At 42.2% G+C, this 17,889-nt stretch overlaps 1 protein-coding gene across 15 annotated transcripts in view; it reads right to left on the bottom strand.

Moving 5' to 3' along the window:
- Positions 1–10,590, bottom strand: part of SLTM (SAFB like transcription modulator) — a 56,515-nt gene extending 45,925 nt beyond the window's left edge. For 6 of the 15 annotated variants that reach the window (XM_059699778.1, XM_059699815.1, XM_059699825.1 and 3 more), the window contains exons 1-2: positions 10,203–10,584; positions 9,140–9,227 (exon numbers count right to left, since the gene is read on the bottom strand). In XM_059699778.1, coding sequence (XP_059555761.1) covers positions 9,140–9,227; positions 10,203–10,370 — 256 coding nt within the window. In that variant the 5' untranslated portion in view covers positions 10,371–10,584. Of the gene's footprint in view, positions 1–9,139; positions 9,228–10,202 lie in introns of all 15 variants that reach the window. The other 9 variants (XM_059699734.1, XM_059699746.1, XM_059699762.1 and 6 more) reach the window with 4 other exon arrangements.
- Between the last annotated feature and the right edge of the window lie 7,299 nt (positions 10,591–17,889).

The following is a 17,889-nucleotide window of genomic DNA, read 5'->3' as shown; positions in this document are numbered from 1 at the left end:
CAAAACATTAGATCTTCGAGTAACTACAGTATGCCAGTTGTTAAAATATTATATTTTAGTTACACAGAGGTTCCATAAGCCACATCCAGAAAATTTTTAAATGTGAGACTCACTGAGATTACTAACTTGCCTCGAGACAAACAGGCAATAAGAGGCGGAGGTACACGAAAGGGTCCAACTTCATAGCCCTTACTGTTTCAACAGCTGAACCACAGGAATTCATTGGACATCTAATGTGTCATCAGCGTGCAAACATAAAAGCCACGAGGACAAGATTTTCACGCATACAGTGATGAGACTGTGGCTATAACCTGATAGGTACAATGAACCTACTGTAAGGATACATAGTGTTTTTAAAAATTGCAATTTTACCCTCTAGTTGTGACTGCTTTCATAAATCTATAACTGTGGGCTTGTTTTACACATGTTGAGTTAGAAACTATATTGTTAATTACTTCCTTTATGAAAAAGTAGCAGTCTTCTCCCCCATAAAATATAACTCATATTTTAAAAAGCTAGGACATTCACCATCCAACCCAGAACCCAGCACGATGCTGTATAATGAGCATATACTCAAGCATTCTGTATCTCCTGACTGGTAATGGAGTTAGGGCCGAGGCTGGATGCTAGTAGCAAACAAGATCTGGATTTCAGTTCAGCCCTCAATAGAACAAAGAGGTGACATGCCAGTAAAACCAGTGTGGTGTGCAAACACCCTCCTGTCAGTAAGGACTGTACAAAGTACATCTCTAGAGTCCTTTCTCTTACCATGTCACAGACAAGAACTGAAAAGAAAGCCCACGTCCCCCTTAAATTCCAACAAGCAACACCATGTTAGGAACATTTGTGTATAGTGAATAACGACTTTTATCCCTATCTCCCATCGAAGCTTACACTATCAAAGCTCCTACGGCAATGTAACCAAATAATCTTTTGTCCTTCAAGGAATCTGTCATGTGCCACAAAAATGTGAACTGGTCCAAAGGACAGCAGCATGATCGGGATGCGGGAGCTGACTGAAAGTTTCATGTAGCCTGAAGCCTAACTTTAAGGCACGAGGAACAAAACTAGAAAACAAAATTGAGCAATCAAGATATACCAAGGGAAAAAAAAGAAGCAAATGAACTTATCACTCCTTGTTACAGCAGTAACATACAGCTATTTTGAAATTACATATAATACACAGCAATGTTCTTTGTGTGGTTCTAGAATCTAAATAAGATGGCAAAATAAAAATGTATATACATCAAAGGAGAATGACATTAGAAATGTCTCATTTATGCAACATACATTTGTATAAGTCCACAAATCCTTAAAAAAACTGTTGGGGCTAGACATGTTTCAGAATAAAGAATTTTCATGTTTTAAAAGAGTACAATCCTTACTTATTTAAACTTCCCAGTGGTTTCTGAAAGTGTCTCTCAATCACAGAAATATTTATGCAATAAAATATATCCATATTCACACCAACTGGGATAAGTCAAGACTATAAATAGCCTCACTTTTGCCACCAATCTTAATATAAAACTTGCAGTTTCCACAGCTTTTGTATTTCAGAATTATGAAAAAAGAATTCTGTATTATAAATTGGTTTTCTCCTCCAAAGGCAAATTGGTCCTTACAAAGCTTGCCATTTTCCTTTGCAAGTTCAGAAATAACTCCAAAACAAAAAGAAAAAAATCCACTTAATTAATAAAATTTTGCCAAAAACCTGTGGCTTGAGTAACTTTTCCCCTTAAACAGTTACAAAAACTATGAAATATAGAAAATATTTAGTCATAAAATCCCTGTTGGAGAAGTGGGGGAAGATTTAGAGTTTAAGCCAAACTGAGTAACATTTAATATTTCCAGGAACAACCTCTCCTCAACTGCATGCAGTATCTTAAAATAATCATAGACTGTGCCTTGTGTTAATTGTTTACATGTGTGTTTTTGCCTCTTTTATTAAACCAATATTTTACTAATGAAATCATTTTTCTAAAAGGCATTGTACATCGTCTTAAACATAGCATTCACCCAAATAGGTCATTTCATTATTATTTTTGAATCTACAGATAATTCACACTCAACATAATAAATCTGAAAACACCAAAGGTGTATTTTTAAAAATGTCTAAGTTTGTCATCTAAAGATAACTAAACACACACATACATAATATATAACATGTGCGCATGAGCACACAGGATATTTTAAAAGGCAGCAAAAATTGTACTTTCTATTCTTGTCAATAAAAAGAAAATATTACTGCTTAACAGCACTATTGCAAGAATCAAATAAAGCAATGTGAAAAGTTTTTGAAAACTGTGAAGCATATAAAATAATTTGCAAACTTCCAGGCAGATATGAATGAAAATGATGCTGAATTTCAAGCTCTAGTCTGGAGTCAGTGGTTCTTAACTCTAGCTGCATGAGAATCATGTGGAAAACTTTTAGAAAACAACAGAGCAACTAAAATCAAAAATCTGGGGACCAGGAGTCTGGTATTTATATTTTTAAAAACTCAAATGATACCATTATTAATTAACAGGAAAGGAGCAGGGGAAGTCCAAATATTACAGGCATGCATCTAAACTGCAGCTTCATGGCAAAGCTGTACAAATGGCATGCCCATAATATTTGGCCTTCCCCCTGCTCCCTCACTTTCTCCGATAACAAAATGACTCTAAGGTAGAATAGATTGAGAACTATGACTGAGCATAAATAACTGAAGAAGTTAGAATGAGAAGAATATAAAAGGAAAGTTGTTTCAGATTCCCCAGACTAGAGAAAATTTAAATTTGACCTACCTTTAACAAAACACCATATATGGTGTGAACCAATTTTAGTTAAAAAGGAAAAAAAAAGATCCTTAAACATAAACCTATAAGATATGCACATGTACATACACAATAAAATTGTAACAAATTCATAATGGTGAATTATGAGCAATTTTCACTTTTTGGTACTTTTCCATATTATCTAATTTTAAAAATGAAAACATTTCAATTTTATAATCTGGAAAACAATACTGTAAAACCATTATGCAAACTACTATTCTAGGGTAGCAGGCTAACTCCTGGAATTGCACAATACTGAGTCTCTCTTATTGTAGAATATGAGAACTACAGTATAGTTGATTAAACAAATCAGTAAAGACCACCATTAAACCTTAAGCCATTGTTCAGCCTCTTCATTAAAGTCATTTCTTTTTTTAAAAAATATATTTTATTGATTTTTTACAGAGAGGAAGAGAGAGGGATAGAGAGTTAGAAACATCGATGATAGAGAAACATCGACCAGCCGCCTCCTGCACACCTCCCACTGGGGATGTGCGCGCAACCAAGGTACATGCCCTTGACCGGAATCGAACCTGGGACCCTTCAGTCCGCAGGCCGACGCTCTATCCACTGAGCCAAACCGATCTGGCTAAAGTCATTTCTGATGTCACTAACTAATGATAATGATCTCTTTATCCTCTAATTCCTGGACAATTTTACTTTATTTTACATAAAGTCTTCATGAAATCCTCTACTCCTAATTCAGAATACCTAGAAGTTGACTGACTTTGAAGAAGCACAATGTCTTAAAGTACTAAAAAATTTTACCTAAAAACAAAAACAAAAAAACCCACAAACAAAAAAACACACAAAAACATTACCTACCTTAATATATACCATATTTGATATAATAGCTTAATAAGTACAAGAGTGCCTTGATGATAAATATAATTCACCATATACAACTACACAAGGCAAATGCAGTTTTAATGGCTGAGGTAAAAGGGTCTGATTTTGGGAAATAAAAATGACATACTGGTACACAATCCTTGAGGCTGAACAATATTCCAGCAAATTATGAGGCTTTCCATTGCAACAAGAACTTGGTGAGGAATAAAAGAATGTTGCAATGATTTACATGTCCTAACAGTATACTTTACATAACAACGTTTAAGGAGAAGCCAGTAGTGCTGTTGAGAGGATAGTAAAGACTATGAATCTCTGGTATACAGGCTTCCCACAAAGAAATATGCAATTATGCATAAGCACAGAGTTTTTAAAGATTTTTTTTTACTGATTTTGTGTGTGTGTGAGAGAGAGAGAGAGAGACAGAGAAAGCGAGCGAGATCAATCAACTGCTTAGGCTTGCCTCCTATGGGCCAAGGATTGAATCCACAACCCCAGCAACCGCAACCCTTCAGTGGACAGAATGATGCCCAACTGAGACACACGGGCCAGAGCCCAGAGTTATTTTGAAAAGCAGTTGTTAAGAAGCCCATCATATGGCCCTGAATCATTCATCACAGAAACTAATGTAAATAAAAAAATGATGTCCTTATCCTCACAGAAAGCTTATAGCCTAATGCAGTGGTCGGCAAACTGCGGCTCTCGAGCCACATGCGGCTCTTTGGCCCCTTGAGTGTGGCTCTTCCACAAAATACCATGTGCGGGTACGCATGTACAGTGCGATTGAAACTTCGTGGCCCATGCACAGAAGTCGGTATTTTGTGGAAGAGCCACACTCAAGGGGCCAAAGAGCCACACGCGAGCCGCAGTTTGCCGACCAATGGCCTAGTGGTACCCCAAAAATATATGACAATTCTGTCCCCAAAGACCTTCTCAATGTCACAGTTTTCATTAAATTTCCCTTCACATCCAAACTTACTGCAGTTAAAAAACAAAACAAAACAATAACAGGCAAGAGTTATAGTACACTATGATAATGTATTATATTAAATGCATTTTATGCGGTTGGTTATATTCTTATTTGGCATAAATTTTAGAAAGCTTTACATAGTACACATGTAAGTAATTATAATTACATTGCCTGTGGTACTGTCCACACAAATTAGACATCAGATGTTTGGATAAACCTAAAACCCCAAATTATATTGTTTAATAGGGGGAAAAAATTCAGATTTTATATAGCAATCTGAGTCTTTTTTAAGCCTGCATGTATTGCAAATGAGTGTCAACATCAGTAAGTACTGCATAATATATAATTTTGAATAATATACTGATTAACCACATAAAATAACTTTGGCTGAAGTGTAGAGATGACTCTAAAGATTAAAAATCCACAAGAATATGATGTGCCACTGTCAGGTGAACCAAAGAAACTTTAAATCTATAATCTCTAAAACAAGCTAATGAGTTAGCTCTACCTGTCTAACCGCTTTCTTAACACACACCCAAATAATATGACAGTAAATCTCACTGGTGAAGCTTTCTAGGTTACTTATTAAAAGCTCATAGCAAAGAGAGTATAAGACTCAGAAGGGAGACCCAGAGCATTTAAGATCTTACTCCCTGGCAGATGTCGTCCGTTTGGCTCAAATAAACTCTTACTTTAAAAAAATTACAAACTGCCAAATTAAATATATGCAAACAGATTTTATAATGTTGGTCATAAATATGAGAATCCACTGCATTATCAACTTCGTAAGTTAGTGCTTATAAAACTGCATTTTAAAAGTAATCTACAATATACTGAAGAATGCAGATTCTATTTCCTCTAATCTGTCCAAACATAATCATCTAAACACAAAATTTTTAAAAGAAGTAGTGCTTTTTTCAGATCCATGAAGCTTCTCTCTTGCTTTTTTAACATCATTTAACTTTTTAAAAAAATATATTTTGCCGAAACCGGTTTGGCTCAGTGGATGGAGCGTCGGCCTGCGGACTGAAGGGTCCCAGGTTCGATTCCGGTCAAGGGCATGTACCTGGGTTGCGGGCACATCCCCAGTGGGGGATGTGTAGGAGGCAGCTGATCGATGTTTCTCTCTCATCGATGTTTCTAGCTCTCTATCTCTCTCCCTTCCTCTCTGTAAAAAACCAATAAAATATATTAAAAAATATATATATATTTTTTTTATTGATTTTTTTTTTACAGAGAGGAAGGGAGAGGGACAGAGAGGTAGAAACATTGATGAGAGAGAAACAGCGATCAGCTGCCTCCTGCACACCCCCTACACTACTGGGAATATGTCTGCAACCAAGGTACATGCCCTTGACCAGAATCGAACCTGGGACCCTTCAGTCCGCAGGCCGACGCTCTATCCACTGAACCAAACCGGCTAGGGTGACATCATTTAACTTTTATCAAAAGATTTCTTTTTCTGCCCTAACAGGTTTGGTTCAGTGGATAAGAGCGTCGGCCTGAGGACTGAAAGGTCCCAGGTTCGATTCCGGTCAAGGGCATCTACCTTGGTTGCAGGCACATCTCCAGTAGGGGGTGCGCAGGAGGCAGCTGATCGATGTTTCTCTCTCACTGATGTTTCTAACTCTCTCTCTCCTTTCCTCTCTGTAAAAAATCAATAAAATATATTTAACAAACAAACAACAAAAACATTTTAAAAAAAAGATTTTTCTGACAAAATATTTGTGTCTTGCTGACGTCTACATGACTGACTCTAAGTAATTAATCCCTTTCTTTCCTTTTTTCTTTCCTAATAATCTATCCTAAAGAATATTTATATTAGTTGAGGGCCTATGAGCTTTCCAGTCCTTTCCTTATACCTGATTTAGCTAAACAGAAAGCAATTTTCTTCTGACTCAGCTATATATAATTATTAAATTTCAGAACTAAAAGACGCTTAGAGATAATGTGGTAAAATGTCCAACTTTACCAAAAAGGCAACAGACCCAATTGAAGGAAAAAAAGTGGTATGACCAAGATCACATTCAAGATAACGTTCAAGGTAGATATTGCTAAGTGAAATAAGATTTGGCAAAAAGAACTTAATGCAGTACTTCGGCAATGAGACTGAAAACCCAACATCACATTAAAATAATATTTAATTTTTTGAATCCTTGGTTTTAAAAATCCATTAATCATTGATATTTAAAAGTTTCCCTATTCAAATTTGGTTTCTAACAGTTATTTTTAAACTTCTTTAATTAAAATTGAAAATGATCTATGTAATGAAAGCTTAAGTGACTGTTATGGTGGAATGACCAGAATGACCGGGTCACTATGATGCACACTGACCTCCAGGGGGCAGACACTCAATGCAGGAGCTGCCCCCTGGTGGTCAGTGCACTCCGACAGGGGGAGTGTTGCTCAGCCAGAAGCCCGGCTCACCACTGGCGAGTGCAGGGTAGGTGGCGGTGGCGCCCGCCTCCATGGCAGTGCTAAGGAGCAGAGAGCCGAGCGATAAGGACAGCGAGCAGGTGGGAGGTAAGGAGGGAGAGGTCCAGCCGGGCTGAGAAACAACACCCCCCCCCCACAGTGCACAAATTTCGTGCACCAGGCCTCTAGTTTTACTTATAAGCATCTTAATTGTAAATTAACTCAAACTAGGTTCTTAGTTTGGGATTTATATTATACTCTGCAATTCATAGGATTTTCAGAACAATGATAAATGGAATTCAAGGAGACAAAGGCTATTTATTATACATGTCCCAGAATGAATCTCAGGAAGTACTCAATAGCAGCCTGCCAGAGACAACAATGATTGAATGTTACAACTTTTCACTAAAGACCACAAGACACCTTAACATCAGAGAGTTATGGAAAAAATAAAGTTCAAGGATCCTATAATCCATATAAAAGAAAAAAATTAACATATTGATTTTAGATCTATTTCATATTGCTGAAATTATTTCTAAGGGTAAGATACTGAAAAAGGGCTACCCAGAGAAATTAAACGTAATTGAGAATGAATAAATCAAAGGAGGTTTATTTTAGGTACTAAAATCAATAATCAGCTCAAATAATTTGGGCTATGATTAATACATAGTATCTGTCAAACTATCACAATGTGCTACATAAATGACAAATCAAAATCACTATAAGAAATTAGTTCGTTCCTGATGTGCTTATTTCCCAATTTTTATGCTTCTCATTTTGTAATAGCCTCTGGCTTCTCAGCAAAGGCTTCTCAGACAAGCTTCTCTGAACGCAGGGAAATGTCTCTCTCTCAAAGTGCTACACGGAGTCAGAGTTATATTAAAAGGCACAGATCTTCAAGATAAGTGTTACTCTTTTGAACTCTACTTCAGCCTCTGCCATTCCCATGCCACCCAGAAAATGCTTCTTAGCCCTTTTCAGCTTCCTCTGGCACCAATAGGGGATTCTTGCAAACCTATGAAGATCCAAATAGTGAGAGGGCATCAAGATCTCCCCTGGTCCTAATGCCCACACAGATTACATAAAATCAAACTTGAATATTTCCTTCTTTTCAAGGTAAATCCATTCAATCATTTTACTCTGTTTACAATCAATCTGGTCTATGGCAGACTGAATCACTTAAAGCAGTAAATAAAGTTAGATTTTTAAAATGCTGCAGCTGTCCATGACACACTATGCATGGAACTTGTAGGTAGGTACTAGGATCCAGACACCCACATCATGTTCACCCTCTGCCACTGTCCTTGTGGGAGGGAGGTAAAAAGCTGTAATTATGTATTCAAGTGAAAGAGTTCACTTACCAGAACCTTTTAAAAATGTCTAAGTCCCATTTATATTGTCAAAATGTTCATTTAAAACCACTTTTATCTATTCACTAAATCACCATTACTGAAAATATATTCTGGCCTACTTCAAAAGCTATAAAGTCAAAATCTTTTAATATATCCCTATAATTTAAAACTTTTTTTTAAAGCTAACTAATCAAAATTTTCCCTACTTTGTTAGTATGATTGGTGAGATCTTTCTTGAATTTCACTGAAGATTAGATTGTATCATGTAATGGCATAAATGCAAATTAAGTTTACCAAGTCAAACAAAATGCTAAACATAAAGGTTATAGAATTATAATATGCTAGAGAAAACAGCAAGGAGCCAAGGTGAAAGATGTGGTAGGAATTCCATCAATACTCTGCCAATTGTGGGACAAGGTCGATAGGTATTAAACTGTATTTTATTCTTTAGGTCTTCACAGTATAAAGGAAGAAACATTATGAAACTTGACATGGTAATTTTTTTTTTCGGAAGCAATAAAGAACTGGTCTCACTTTCAGGACAGCGTCAGCCAAATCTTAAGGGCTACAAGTCACCCCGAGCCTGGCAGCAGTAACTTTTCTTCCTTGACCCATGAAGGCAGAGCGCCAGAGGGAAATAGCAAAGAGTAGCACTATATAAACAGGGCAAGTGGCACAAGAGCAGAGGCAAGTTATATAACCAAAATATATTTTAAAATATGTTCATAACTCGTAACAACCTTTGCCTTTGGTTGGTTTCTTGTTTGCAGTATCAGTTGAAACAGTTAATTCAATATTATCTGGATCGCCTCCTTCCTCTTCAATAGCCTACATTAGAAAGAGAAGTTAATATGCTACACAATCTACCTACACTTATTTTATAAAAACGAAACGAAAACAAAACAAAAAAAAAATCAGCAAACCTCAAGCCTCGAGACATTACAATTGCCAGTCATTTCATAAACCGACTGCAAACACAGCAATTAAACTACACGGCTGAGAGGCACTTTCAGGGGGGAAATATCATTAGGTATCAAAAAATCACATGGAGTTTTACATTCCACCGAGTCGAGATCATTAAATTAGTATCATACTGAACGAAAGTCTAAACGTTCTCAATGGCAGAAAAGTTGCTTGCTGCGTTAGTAAATAGCTACATGGAAACTTATTTCTCCTCCACCTCCATTCCAACGCTCACTCAAATAAACCAGGAAGATGATCCGGGATGAAAAAGCAGGTTCTTGAGCTGATGCAAAAACTGAAATTCCAGCGGAACACAAACCCTTCCTCTCACCCACCCATCAACTTCCACTATCAACCCCCCCACCCCGCCCCCCAAGATGGGGAGGAAACGGTTGGGCTCAATTAAACGGTAACTTCGCAGAAGTCACCAAAGTCACCGGTCCCCTCCGAGGTCATGAAACGCTCGCGCTCACCATCGCTCCCGGCTGGGAGCCGAGCGCCCCCCGGGTCCCCACGACCGCCCTTGGGAGGCCCCGCCGGCCGGCCGCAGCCCCCGCAGCCCCGCGACGACGTCCCGGAGGAGGCAGGGGCGCACTCGGCGGCGGCGGCGGCGGCGAACCCCAGGCGGCTCCCGGGCAGGTCGCAGGCCCTGCCCGGCGCGCGAGGGCGGGGGCGCCGCGGCAGGGTCCTCGTCCACCCCGCAGGCGCGGGCGCCGCCCGGGGCCTCCCCACCGCGCTGCCCCGCGAGCCCGGACGGCTGCGGACCGCCGGGGACTGCGGCGCCAGGTGGGCTCCAAAGCGCGGCCTAAGCGCCCCTTCCGGGACCTCGCCGGGCCTCACCTGCTTGAGTCGGGAGACGAGCACCGTCTTGACTCCGGTGATGTCTAAGTTCCGCCGCTTCAGCTCGGACTTCAGATCGATGACCCGCAGATCGGTGATCTTCTTCCCCTCAGCCTGACCCGAGGCAGGCGAGGCTGCCACCGCACCGGTAGCGGCAGCGGCAGCCATCTTGGGAGAGCAGCGCGCGCCGAGGCAGCAAGTGAGCTGCAGGGCGGCGGCAGCGGCAGAGGCAGCGGCAGCGGCACCAGCCCCGACCCAGGCCGCGGGGCCGCGGGATCCGCGCAGGGCTGTGCACAATGAGCCGCCGGCTCCGCCCCGTCCGCCGCCTCAGCGCAACCTGCACCCGCAGCCGGCACCCGGATGACGGGCGCGCGTGCGCACTGGCGCGGGGCGCCGAGCCGGCGGGGCCACCTGGGCGGTGCGTCCCCTGGCGGGTGTGGGGAGGTCAGGCTCGTCCGGCCGCACCTACGCCCGCCGCGCCGCGCCTACCCCGCAGCTGCGTTAGCCAGTATCTGGCACCGTCTCCATTCTTGAGCAACAGCAGTGTGTGCGGCACTGCGCGCCGTGGATAGTTCGCGCGTTACTCAACCCAGACCCCGGGGCGTGCGCGCGCAGGCTCTTCCAGGGAAATAGACTTTATCAGTCAGTCCTGCGGTGCAGAATAATGGGAAAAATGTGCCCTGGCCGGTTGCTCAGTGGTCAGAGAGTCCCCCCCAGGGGACGAAACCGAAAGGTGGCGCATTGGATTCCTGGTCTAGGGCACGTAGGAGCCCAGGGGCGCGTGGGGGAGGCAACTAACCAAGCCATGTGTCCTCTCACATCCATGCTTCTCCCCCCACCCCCCTCTCCTCTCTCCTTTCTCTTCTCCCCCACCTCCTTGCACTCTTTCTAAAAAATCAAAAAATGTGGTTGGTGTGCACTGATAAACTAGGTTCCCCAGTTCCAAAAGGCTGGAAAGAAACCCTAGGGTGGTTATCTATAATAACAAAAGGGGAATATGCAAATAGAGGGAAGGGTCCAACAGCAGAATGACCATCTGGATGACCACGCTATGACAGGCACTGGCGCCAGGCCAGCCAAGGTGGGTATGATGGGATTGGTGGGGGCCCTACCATCACCCCATGATGGACCTGCAGAGGGAGGCCCAGGCCACCAGCTGGCAGGGTGATCATTGGGGGCGAGGCTCCACAATCGCCCCCAAAGAGGGAGGCCCAGGCTACCTGGTGGTGGCACTGTGGTGTGTGGGCGGGGCCTCCCTGTGTGGGGCGATGGATAGTGGGGCTCCCGGACTGTGAGAGCGCAGGCCGGGCTGAGAAACCCGCCTCAGTGCACGAATTTTGTGCACTGGGCCTCTAGTAAGAATATAAAAAGCATAAAAGGTCTATACCATTTCTAAGAATATTAAGGGCTGGCTGGTGTGAATTGCCCCACCAGCTGTCACAGGGGAAGACATGCCTTCCTCCCAAGGAGGCGTAATTTATTCTACTGCTGCCCTGCTCGCTGAAGAACAGGACAACTTTCCTGTGCACTGGCTCCGTTTGCCATCCTCTCTGGCGGACCTGATGGCTCAAAACCAAGTCCATCACTGAATGAGGAAGTTATGGTTCCTGTGTACTGTGTTGGGATCCCAAGAACAACCACTATCTTCTTACTGGCCACTGGTCTGTGCAAGTGAGTACTTATTTGTAACTTTAGCCACTAATATTAATCACCAAATCATAAGCACTTATAGAATAAAACTGGAAATTCCATAAACTGAGTACAACACACAATGAACTCTACTGGCACTTTCCTGGTTTTATAAAATTTAAATTGCTGAGTCTCACTTTAGGACGCTATTTCTGATTGACTAATTAGATCAAAATAATAGGAACTGGACTTTATAACCTGACATTCAGGTAGTTTTTTGAGGTTTATACTGCACTTTGACATACAACTCACTTAATCCTTCCGGACTCTGTGAGGTCGAGTTCTGTGAGGCTTAGGGAGATTAAACAGCTTGTTCACGTAGCTGGTATGTAGCCGAACTGGTGCTCAAATCCGGATCTCCTGATGGCAAATCTAGCTCTCTCTCTAGTACAACTTTATTTACAGTCATAGAATTTTAGAATTCAAAGGATCTTCAGAAATTTTCTGACCCAATCCTCCCTTTCTTTCTTTTTTTTTAATAATTTAAGATTTTTAAGAAATTAATCTAGGGCCCCACAACTTGTCACTAAACCTCATACCATTTATCTCATTTCAGTGTTTTTCCCACTGAGCCATGCTCCCTCCATCTGTGGAGCTTGTAAAGAAGGGTTATAAAAAGCTAATGTTGCCCTAGCTGGTTTGGCTCAGTGAATAGACTGTTGGCCTGGGGACTGAACCATCCCAGGTTTGATTCTGGTCAAGGGCACATGCCCGGGTTGTGGGCTCGGTGCAGCTGATCAATGATTCTCTCTCATCATTGATGTTTCTATCTCTCTTTCTCTCTCTCCCCCTTCCTTTCTGGAATCAATGAAAATATATATTTTTTTAAAAAGCTAATGTTATATTTGAAGTGAATGAGTTTTTCTTTGTCTAAAAATAATCTACTAATGGAGTTATATAAAAATGGAGAGCTTGCCGAACCGGTTTGGCTCAGTGGATAGAGCGTTGGCCTGCGGACTCAAGGATCCCAGGTTCGATTCCGGTCAAGGGCATGTACCTTGATTGCAGGCACATCCTCACTGGGGGGCATGCAGGAGGCAGCTGAGGGCACATCCTCACTGGGGGGCGTGCAGGAGGCAGCTGATCGATGTTTCTCTCTCATCAATGTTTCTAACTCTCTATCCCTCTCCCTTCTTCTCTGTAAAAAATCAATAAAATATATATATTTTTTTAAAAATGAAGATCTGTGCCTTCTGATCTGGTGCACTGGAAAAGAACTCATCACTTGCCAAAAATGCCAAGAATGTTTACCCTGAATCTTATGAGCAAATAGTCAGACAAATCCAATCGTAGGACATTCTACAAAATAACTGCTCTGGATTCTTAAAAAATAAATAAATAAATAAAAATAATGTTAAAGAACAAAAATTCGATCAAGTAAATTTGAAGATCTAATTGGCTTTATTGAGCAATCACAAATCTGGCAGCATCCCATCTAGCATGTAGAGAGATGCTCTGAGAAACTGCAAATGGAAGGATTTTATAGGTAGAAACAGGGTGAGACTAGAAAGCTATTAGCAGAAGAAAAGAAAGGATTGTCCTTCCACAAAGATGGTCTTATCAAACATTACCTCAGCTTCCTTTGAGGGATGAAAAAGCCCATGTGACAGATTACCTCATTGCTACAGACCAGGAAATTCCAGATTTAGCAATTAAGATTACATTCCTGGAGAAGGTTGAAACTGCAATTAAGTCAGGTATTAGGTCTAGGTTTGCACTTTAGCATAAGTGACTCCATTTTGGATCAGGGTTATGCAAAATTAAGTCATTTTTCTTGGACAAATGCCCAGGACTGTGAATGCTTTGTGAAAAACAAAAGTTTAAAAAAAAAATGCCCAGGAATGTGAATGCTTTGTGAAAAACAAAAGTTTAATATCCCTAATATAAAAAGAGGGATATTAAATAGAGAAGAAAAAGAAGAGAAAAAAAAAGTCATGTAGTATGTACATTTTATTTTTTAATAAACTGCCAAACTTTTCCAGTGTGGCTGTACCATTTTATATTCCCAGTAGCAATTTCTAAGCTATCTAGCTTTGCTACATTCTAACCAGTGCTTCATATTATAGGTATGTTATGATGTCTCATCAAAAGTTGTGATTTTTTTGCTTGTTTGTTTTAGAGAGAGAGAGAAAGGGAGATGGAGAGAAGGAGAGAGAGATGGAGAGAGACGTTGATGCAAAAGAGAAACATGGGTTTGCTGCTCCTCTACTGAGGATTGAAATCTGGTTATGTGTCCTGACAGAGAATTGAACCAGCAACCTTTTAGTGCACAGAAGAATGCTCAACCAACAACCAACTGAGCCATACTGGCCAGCGCAAGGATTTTTTTTATATAGATACTAGGGGCCCGGTGCACGAAATTCGTGCACTGGGTGTGTGTGGGGAGGGGAGTGTCCCTCAGCCCAGCCTGCCCCCTCTCACATACTGGGAGCCCTCAGGCGTTGACCCCCATCACCCTCCAATCGCAGGATCGGCCCCTTGCCCAGGCCTGATGCCTCGGCCAGAGGCGTAGACCCCCATCACCCTCCGATCGCCTGATCGGCCCCTTGCCCAGGCCTGACGCCTCCGCCAGAGGTGTCAGGCTTGGACAGGGGACCCCCACCTCCCCCTGATCACTGGCTCTGGCCCCGGCCCAGGCCTGAGGCCTCTGGCCCAGGAATCATGCCTGGGCAGGGGACCCCCATCTCCCTCTGATCGCTTGCTCCACCCCCCGCCCAAGCCTGACGCCTCTGACCCAGGCTTCAGGCCTGGGCAAGGGGACCATCATATCCTCCCAATGCCCGGCTCCGCCCCCCACCCAGGCCTGATGCCTCGGCCAGAGGAGTTGACCCTCATCACCCTCCGATCACCAATCACCGGATCGGCCCCTTGACCAGGCCTGAGGCCACTGGCTGAGGCGTCCGGCCCGGGCAGCGGGGACCCGCAGCTGCAGCGGCCCCGCGATCATGGGCTCCGCTTTAGGCCCAGGCAAGGGACCCCTAGCTCCCGGGACTGCCAGCTTCGACCATGCCCAGCTCCCATCGCTGGCTCCACCCCTACTTCCTGCTATCACTGGCCAGGGTGGCAAAGGCGCCTGATTCTCTGATCATGGCTGGGGGGCAGGGCAAAGGCGGCCCCAGGGCCGCCTTTGCCCTGCCCCCCAGCTCTTAGCTTCCCCCTGGGTTTCCGATCACTGTCAGTGGCAGGGGGCTTCTTCCTGCTTTCCCTTTTGCCTCCCTGCATTGTGCCTACATATGCAAATTAACCGGCATCTTGTTGGCAGTTAACTGCTAATCTTAGTTGGCAGTTAACTGCCAATCATAGTTGGCAGTTAACTGCCAATCATAGTTGGCAGTTAACTGCCAATCATAGTTGGCAGTTAATTTGCATATAGCCCTGATTAGCCAATGAAAAGGGTATCGTCGTACGCCAATTACCATTTTTCTCTTTTATTAGATAGGATAATTTTCCCTTTATTGAATAAGATATTACAGATGTGTCCTTATCCCCCCAATGTCCCCTCATCCCCCCAATCCTGCCCTCACCCTCACCCCCTGTTGTCCACATCCATCACTTATATGCATGCATACAAGTCCTTTGGTTGATCTTTCCCCCTCACCCCCACCCTCCCCTGCCTTCCCTCTGAGTTTTGAGCATCTGATCAATGCTTCTCTGTCTCTACATCTGTTTTTTTTTCATCGGTTTATGTTGTTCATTATAATCCACAAATGAGTGAGAGCATGTGATATTTATCTTTCTCTGACTGACTTATTTCACTTAGCATAATGCCCTCCAGCTCCATCCATGCTGTTGCAAATGGTAGGAGTTCCTTCCTTTTTACAGCAGCATAGTATTCCATTGTGTAGATGTGCCAAAGTTTTTTAATCCATTCATCTGCTGATGGGCACTTAGGCTGATTCCAAATCTTAGCTATGGTGAATTGTGCTGCTATGGACATAGGGATGCATATATCCTTTCTGATTAGTGTTTCTGGTTTCTTGGGATATATTCCTAGAAGTGGGATCACTGGTCTAATGGAAGTTCCATTTTTAGTTTTAAGGATTTTTTTTATTTTTATTTTTTTTATTTTTTTTTTTAAATGTATTTTATTGATTTTTTACAGAGAGGAAGGGAGAGGGATAGAGAGTTAGAAACATCGATGAGAGAGAAACATCGATTAGCCACCTCCTGCACAATCCCTACTGGGGATGTGCCCACAACCAAGGTACATGCCCTTGACCGGAATCGAACCTGGGACCCTTCAGCCCGCAGGCTGACGCTCTATCCACTGAGCCAAACCGGTTAGGCAGTTTTAAGGATTTTTTTTTTTTTAAATGTATTTTTATTGCTTTCAGAGAGGACGGGAGAGGGAGAGAGAGCTAAAAATATCAATGATGCAAATCATTGATTGGCTTCCTCCTGCACACCTTCTACTGGGATTGAGGCACAACCTGGGCACGTGCCCTGACCGGGAATGGAACCAGGAATCTCTTGGTCCATGGGTGGAGGCTCAACCACTGAACCACACCAGCTGGGCAAGGATTTTTTAATCTATGTTTATAGGGTATGAATTTTTCTTTACTTGTAATATTTTTATCTGCTTATGGTGTCAGAGTAATGCTGCCCCCATACAAGGATTTAGAAAATGTTCCTTTTTCGTTAATATATATATAGAATATCATTTCTTTTTCCTTATATGATAGGCAGAATTTGTCGTTGAAGCCTTCTAAATGTAGAATTTTCATTGTGGGAAGTTTTTGAGTCAAAATCAATTTCTTCACTAGATATGTGTCTCCTTAGGTAGCTTATTTCTACTTGAGTGAGCTTTGGTAATTTATGTTTTTCCAGGAATTTGTCCCTTTCATCTAAGTTATCAAAAATATTGCCCTAGCTGATTTGGCTCAGTGGATAGAGCCTGTGGACTGAAGGGTCCCAGGTTCGATTCCAGTCAAGGGCACATGCCCAGGTTGCGGGCTTGATCCCCAGTGTGGGCATGCAGAAAGCAGCCTATCAACGATTCTCTCTCATCAATGATGTTTCTATCTCTCTCTCCCTTTCCCTTTCTCTATGAAATCAATAAAAATATATTTTAAAAAATATTGGCATAAGGTTGTTCAAGGTAAAAATAAAAGTTTTGTTTTTCTAAGAGACAAATTAACAGTATAGTGAAGTCCCTTTTTCCCCCTTAACATTTTAGGTTGGCATAAAGCTAAAAGTTTGTTAACTTGCATTGCCAAAAATGTGTTGTCAATATATCCTCATACTTTGCTGATTGGAGTATAAACTAACCACTATAGAGATCAATTTGAAAATATGTAACAAAATTACAATGCACAGACCCTTTGGCTTAGAAATTCTACTCATAAGTAATAATATATTCTTATAGGTAATAATATACTTATAGGAAATAGCATATGTACTAAGATATTTATTGCAACATTAACCCCAAAATTCATCAACAGTACAGTAACATAGCAGAATGCTCTGCACATATTAATAAGACTGATGATCAATATATATACTGCTATAGAAAGATCTATAACAGTGGTCGGCAAACCGTGGCTCGCGAGCCACATGCGGCTCTTTGGCCCGTTGAGTGTGGCTCTTCCACAAAATACCACGTGCGGGCGCACACGTACAATGCGATTGAAACTACGTGGCCCATGCGCAGAAGTTGGTTTTCGACCTGGGTGAGTCTATTTTGAAGAAGTGGCGTTAGAAGAAGTGGGGGGTGTTGGTCGGTGGGGCGACTGGAGACGCGGCACAGGTGGCTGCGGGGAGGCGCACGGGTGATTCATGCACCAGTTGAGTGAGCCAGTCAGTCAGCAGTCTCATGTGCAGTGGTTAGTGCTAGTCGCCTCCGCAAATCACGCGTGGGTGACAAAAGTACCTACTCAAAGCATAAAGTTACCTGTATTTTTCCAACCAGCTGCAAATCCTACAGGTATTTTTGTCATTAATTTAAGAATTGTAATTATTTTGTGTTGGTGGCTTTATTAATATAAAATGAAACATTTTT

This window comes from Myotis daubentonii, chromosome 1, assembly GCF_963259705.1.
Source record: "Myotis daubentonii chromosome 1, mMyoDau2.1, whole genome shotgun sequence".
Taxonomy (NCBI): Eukaryota; Metazoa; Chordata; class Mammalia; order Chiroptera; family Vespertilionidae; genus Myotis; species Myotis daubentonii.
Note: the sequence above shows the minus strand (reverse complement) of the source record. Positions and strands in the feature narration are given on the sequence as shown.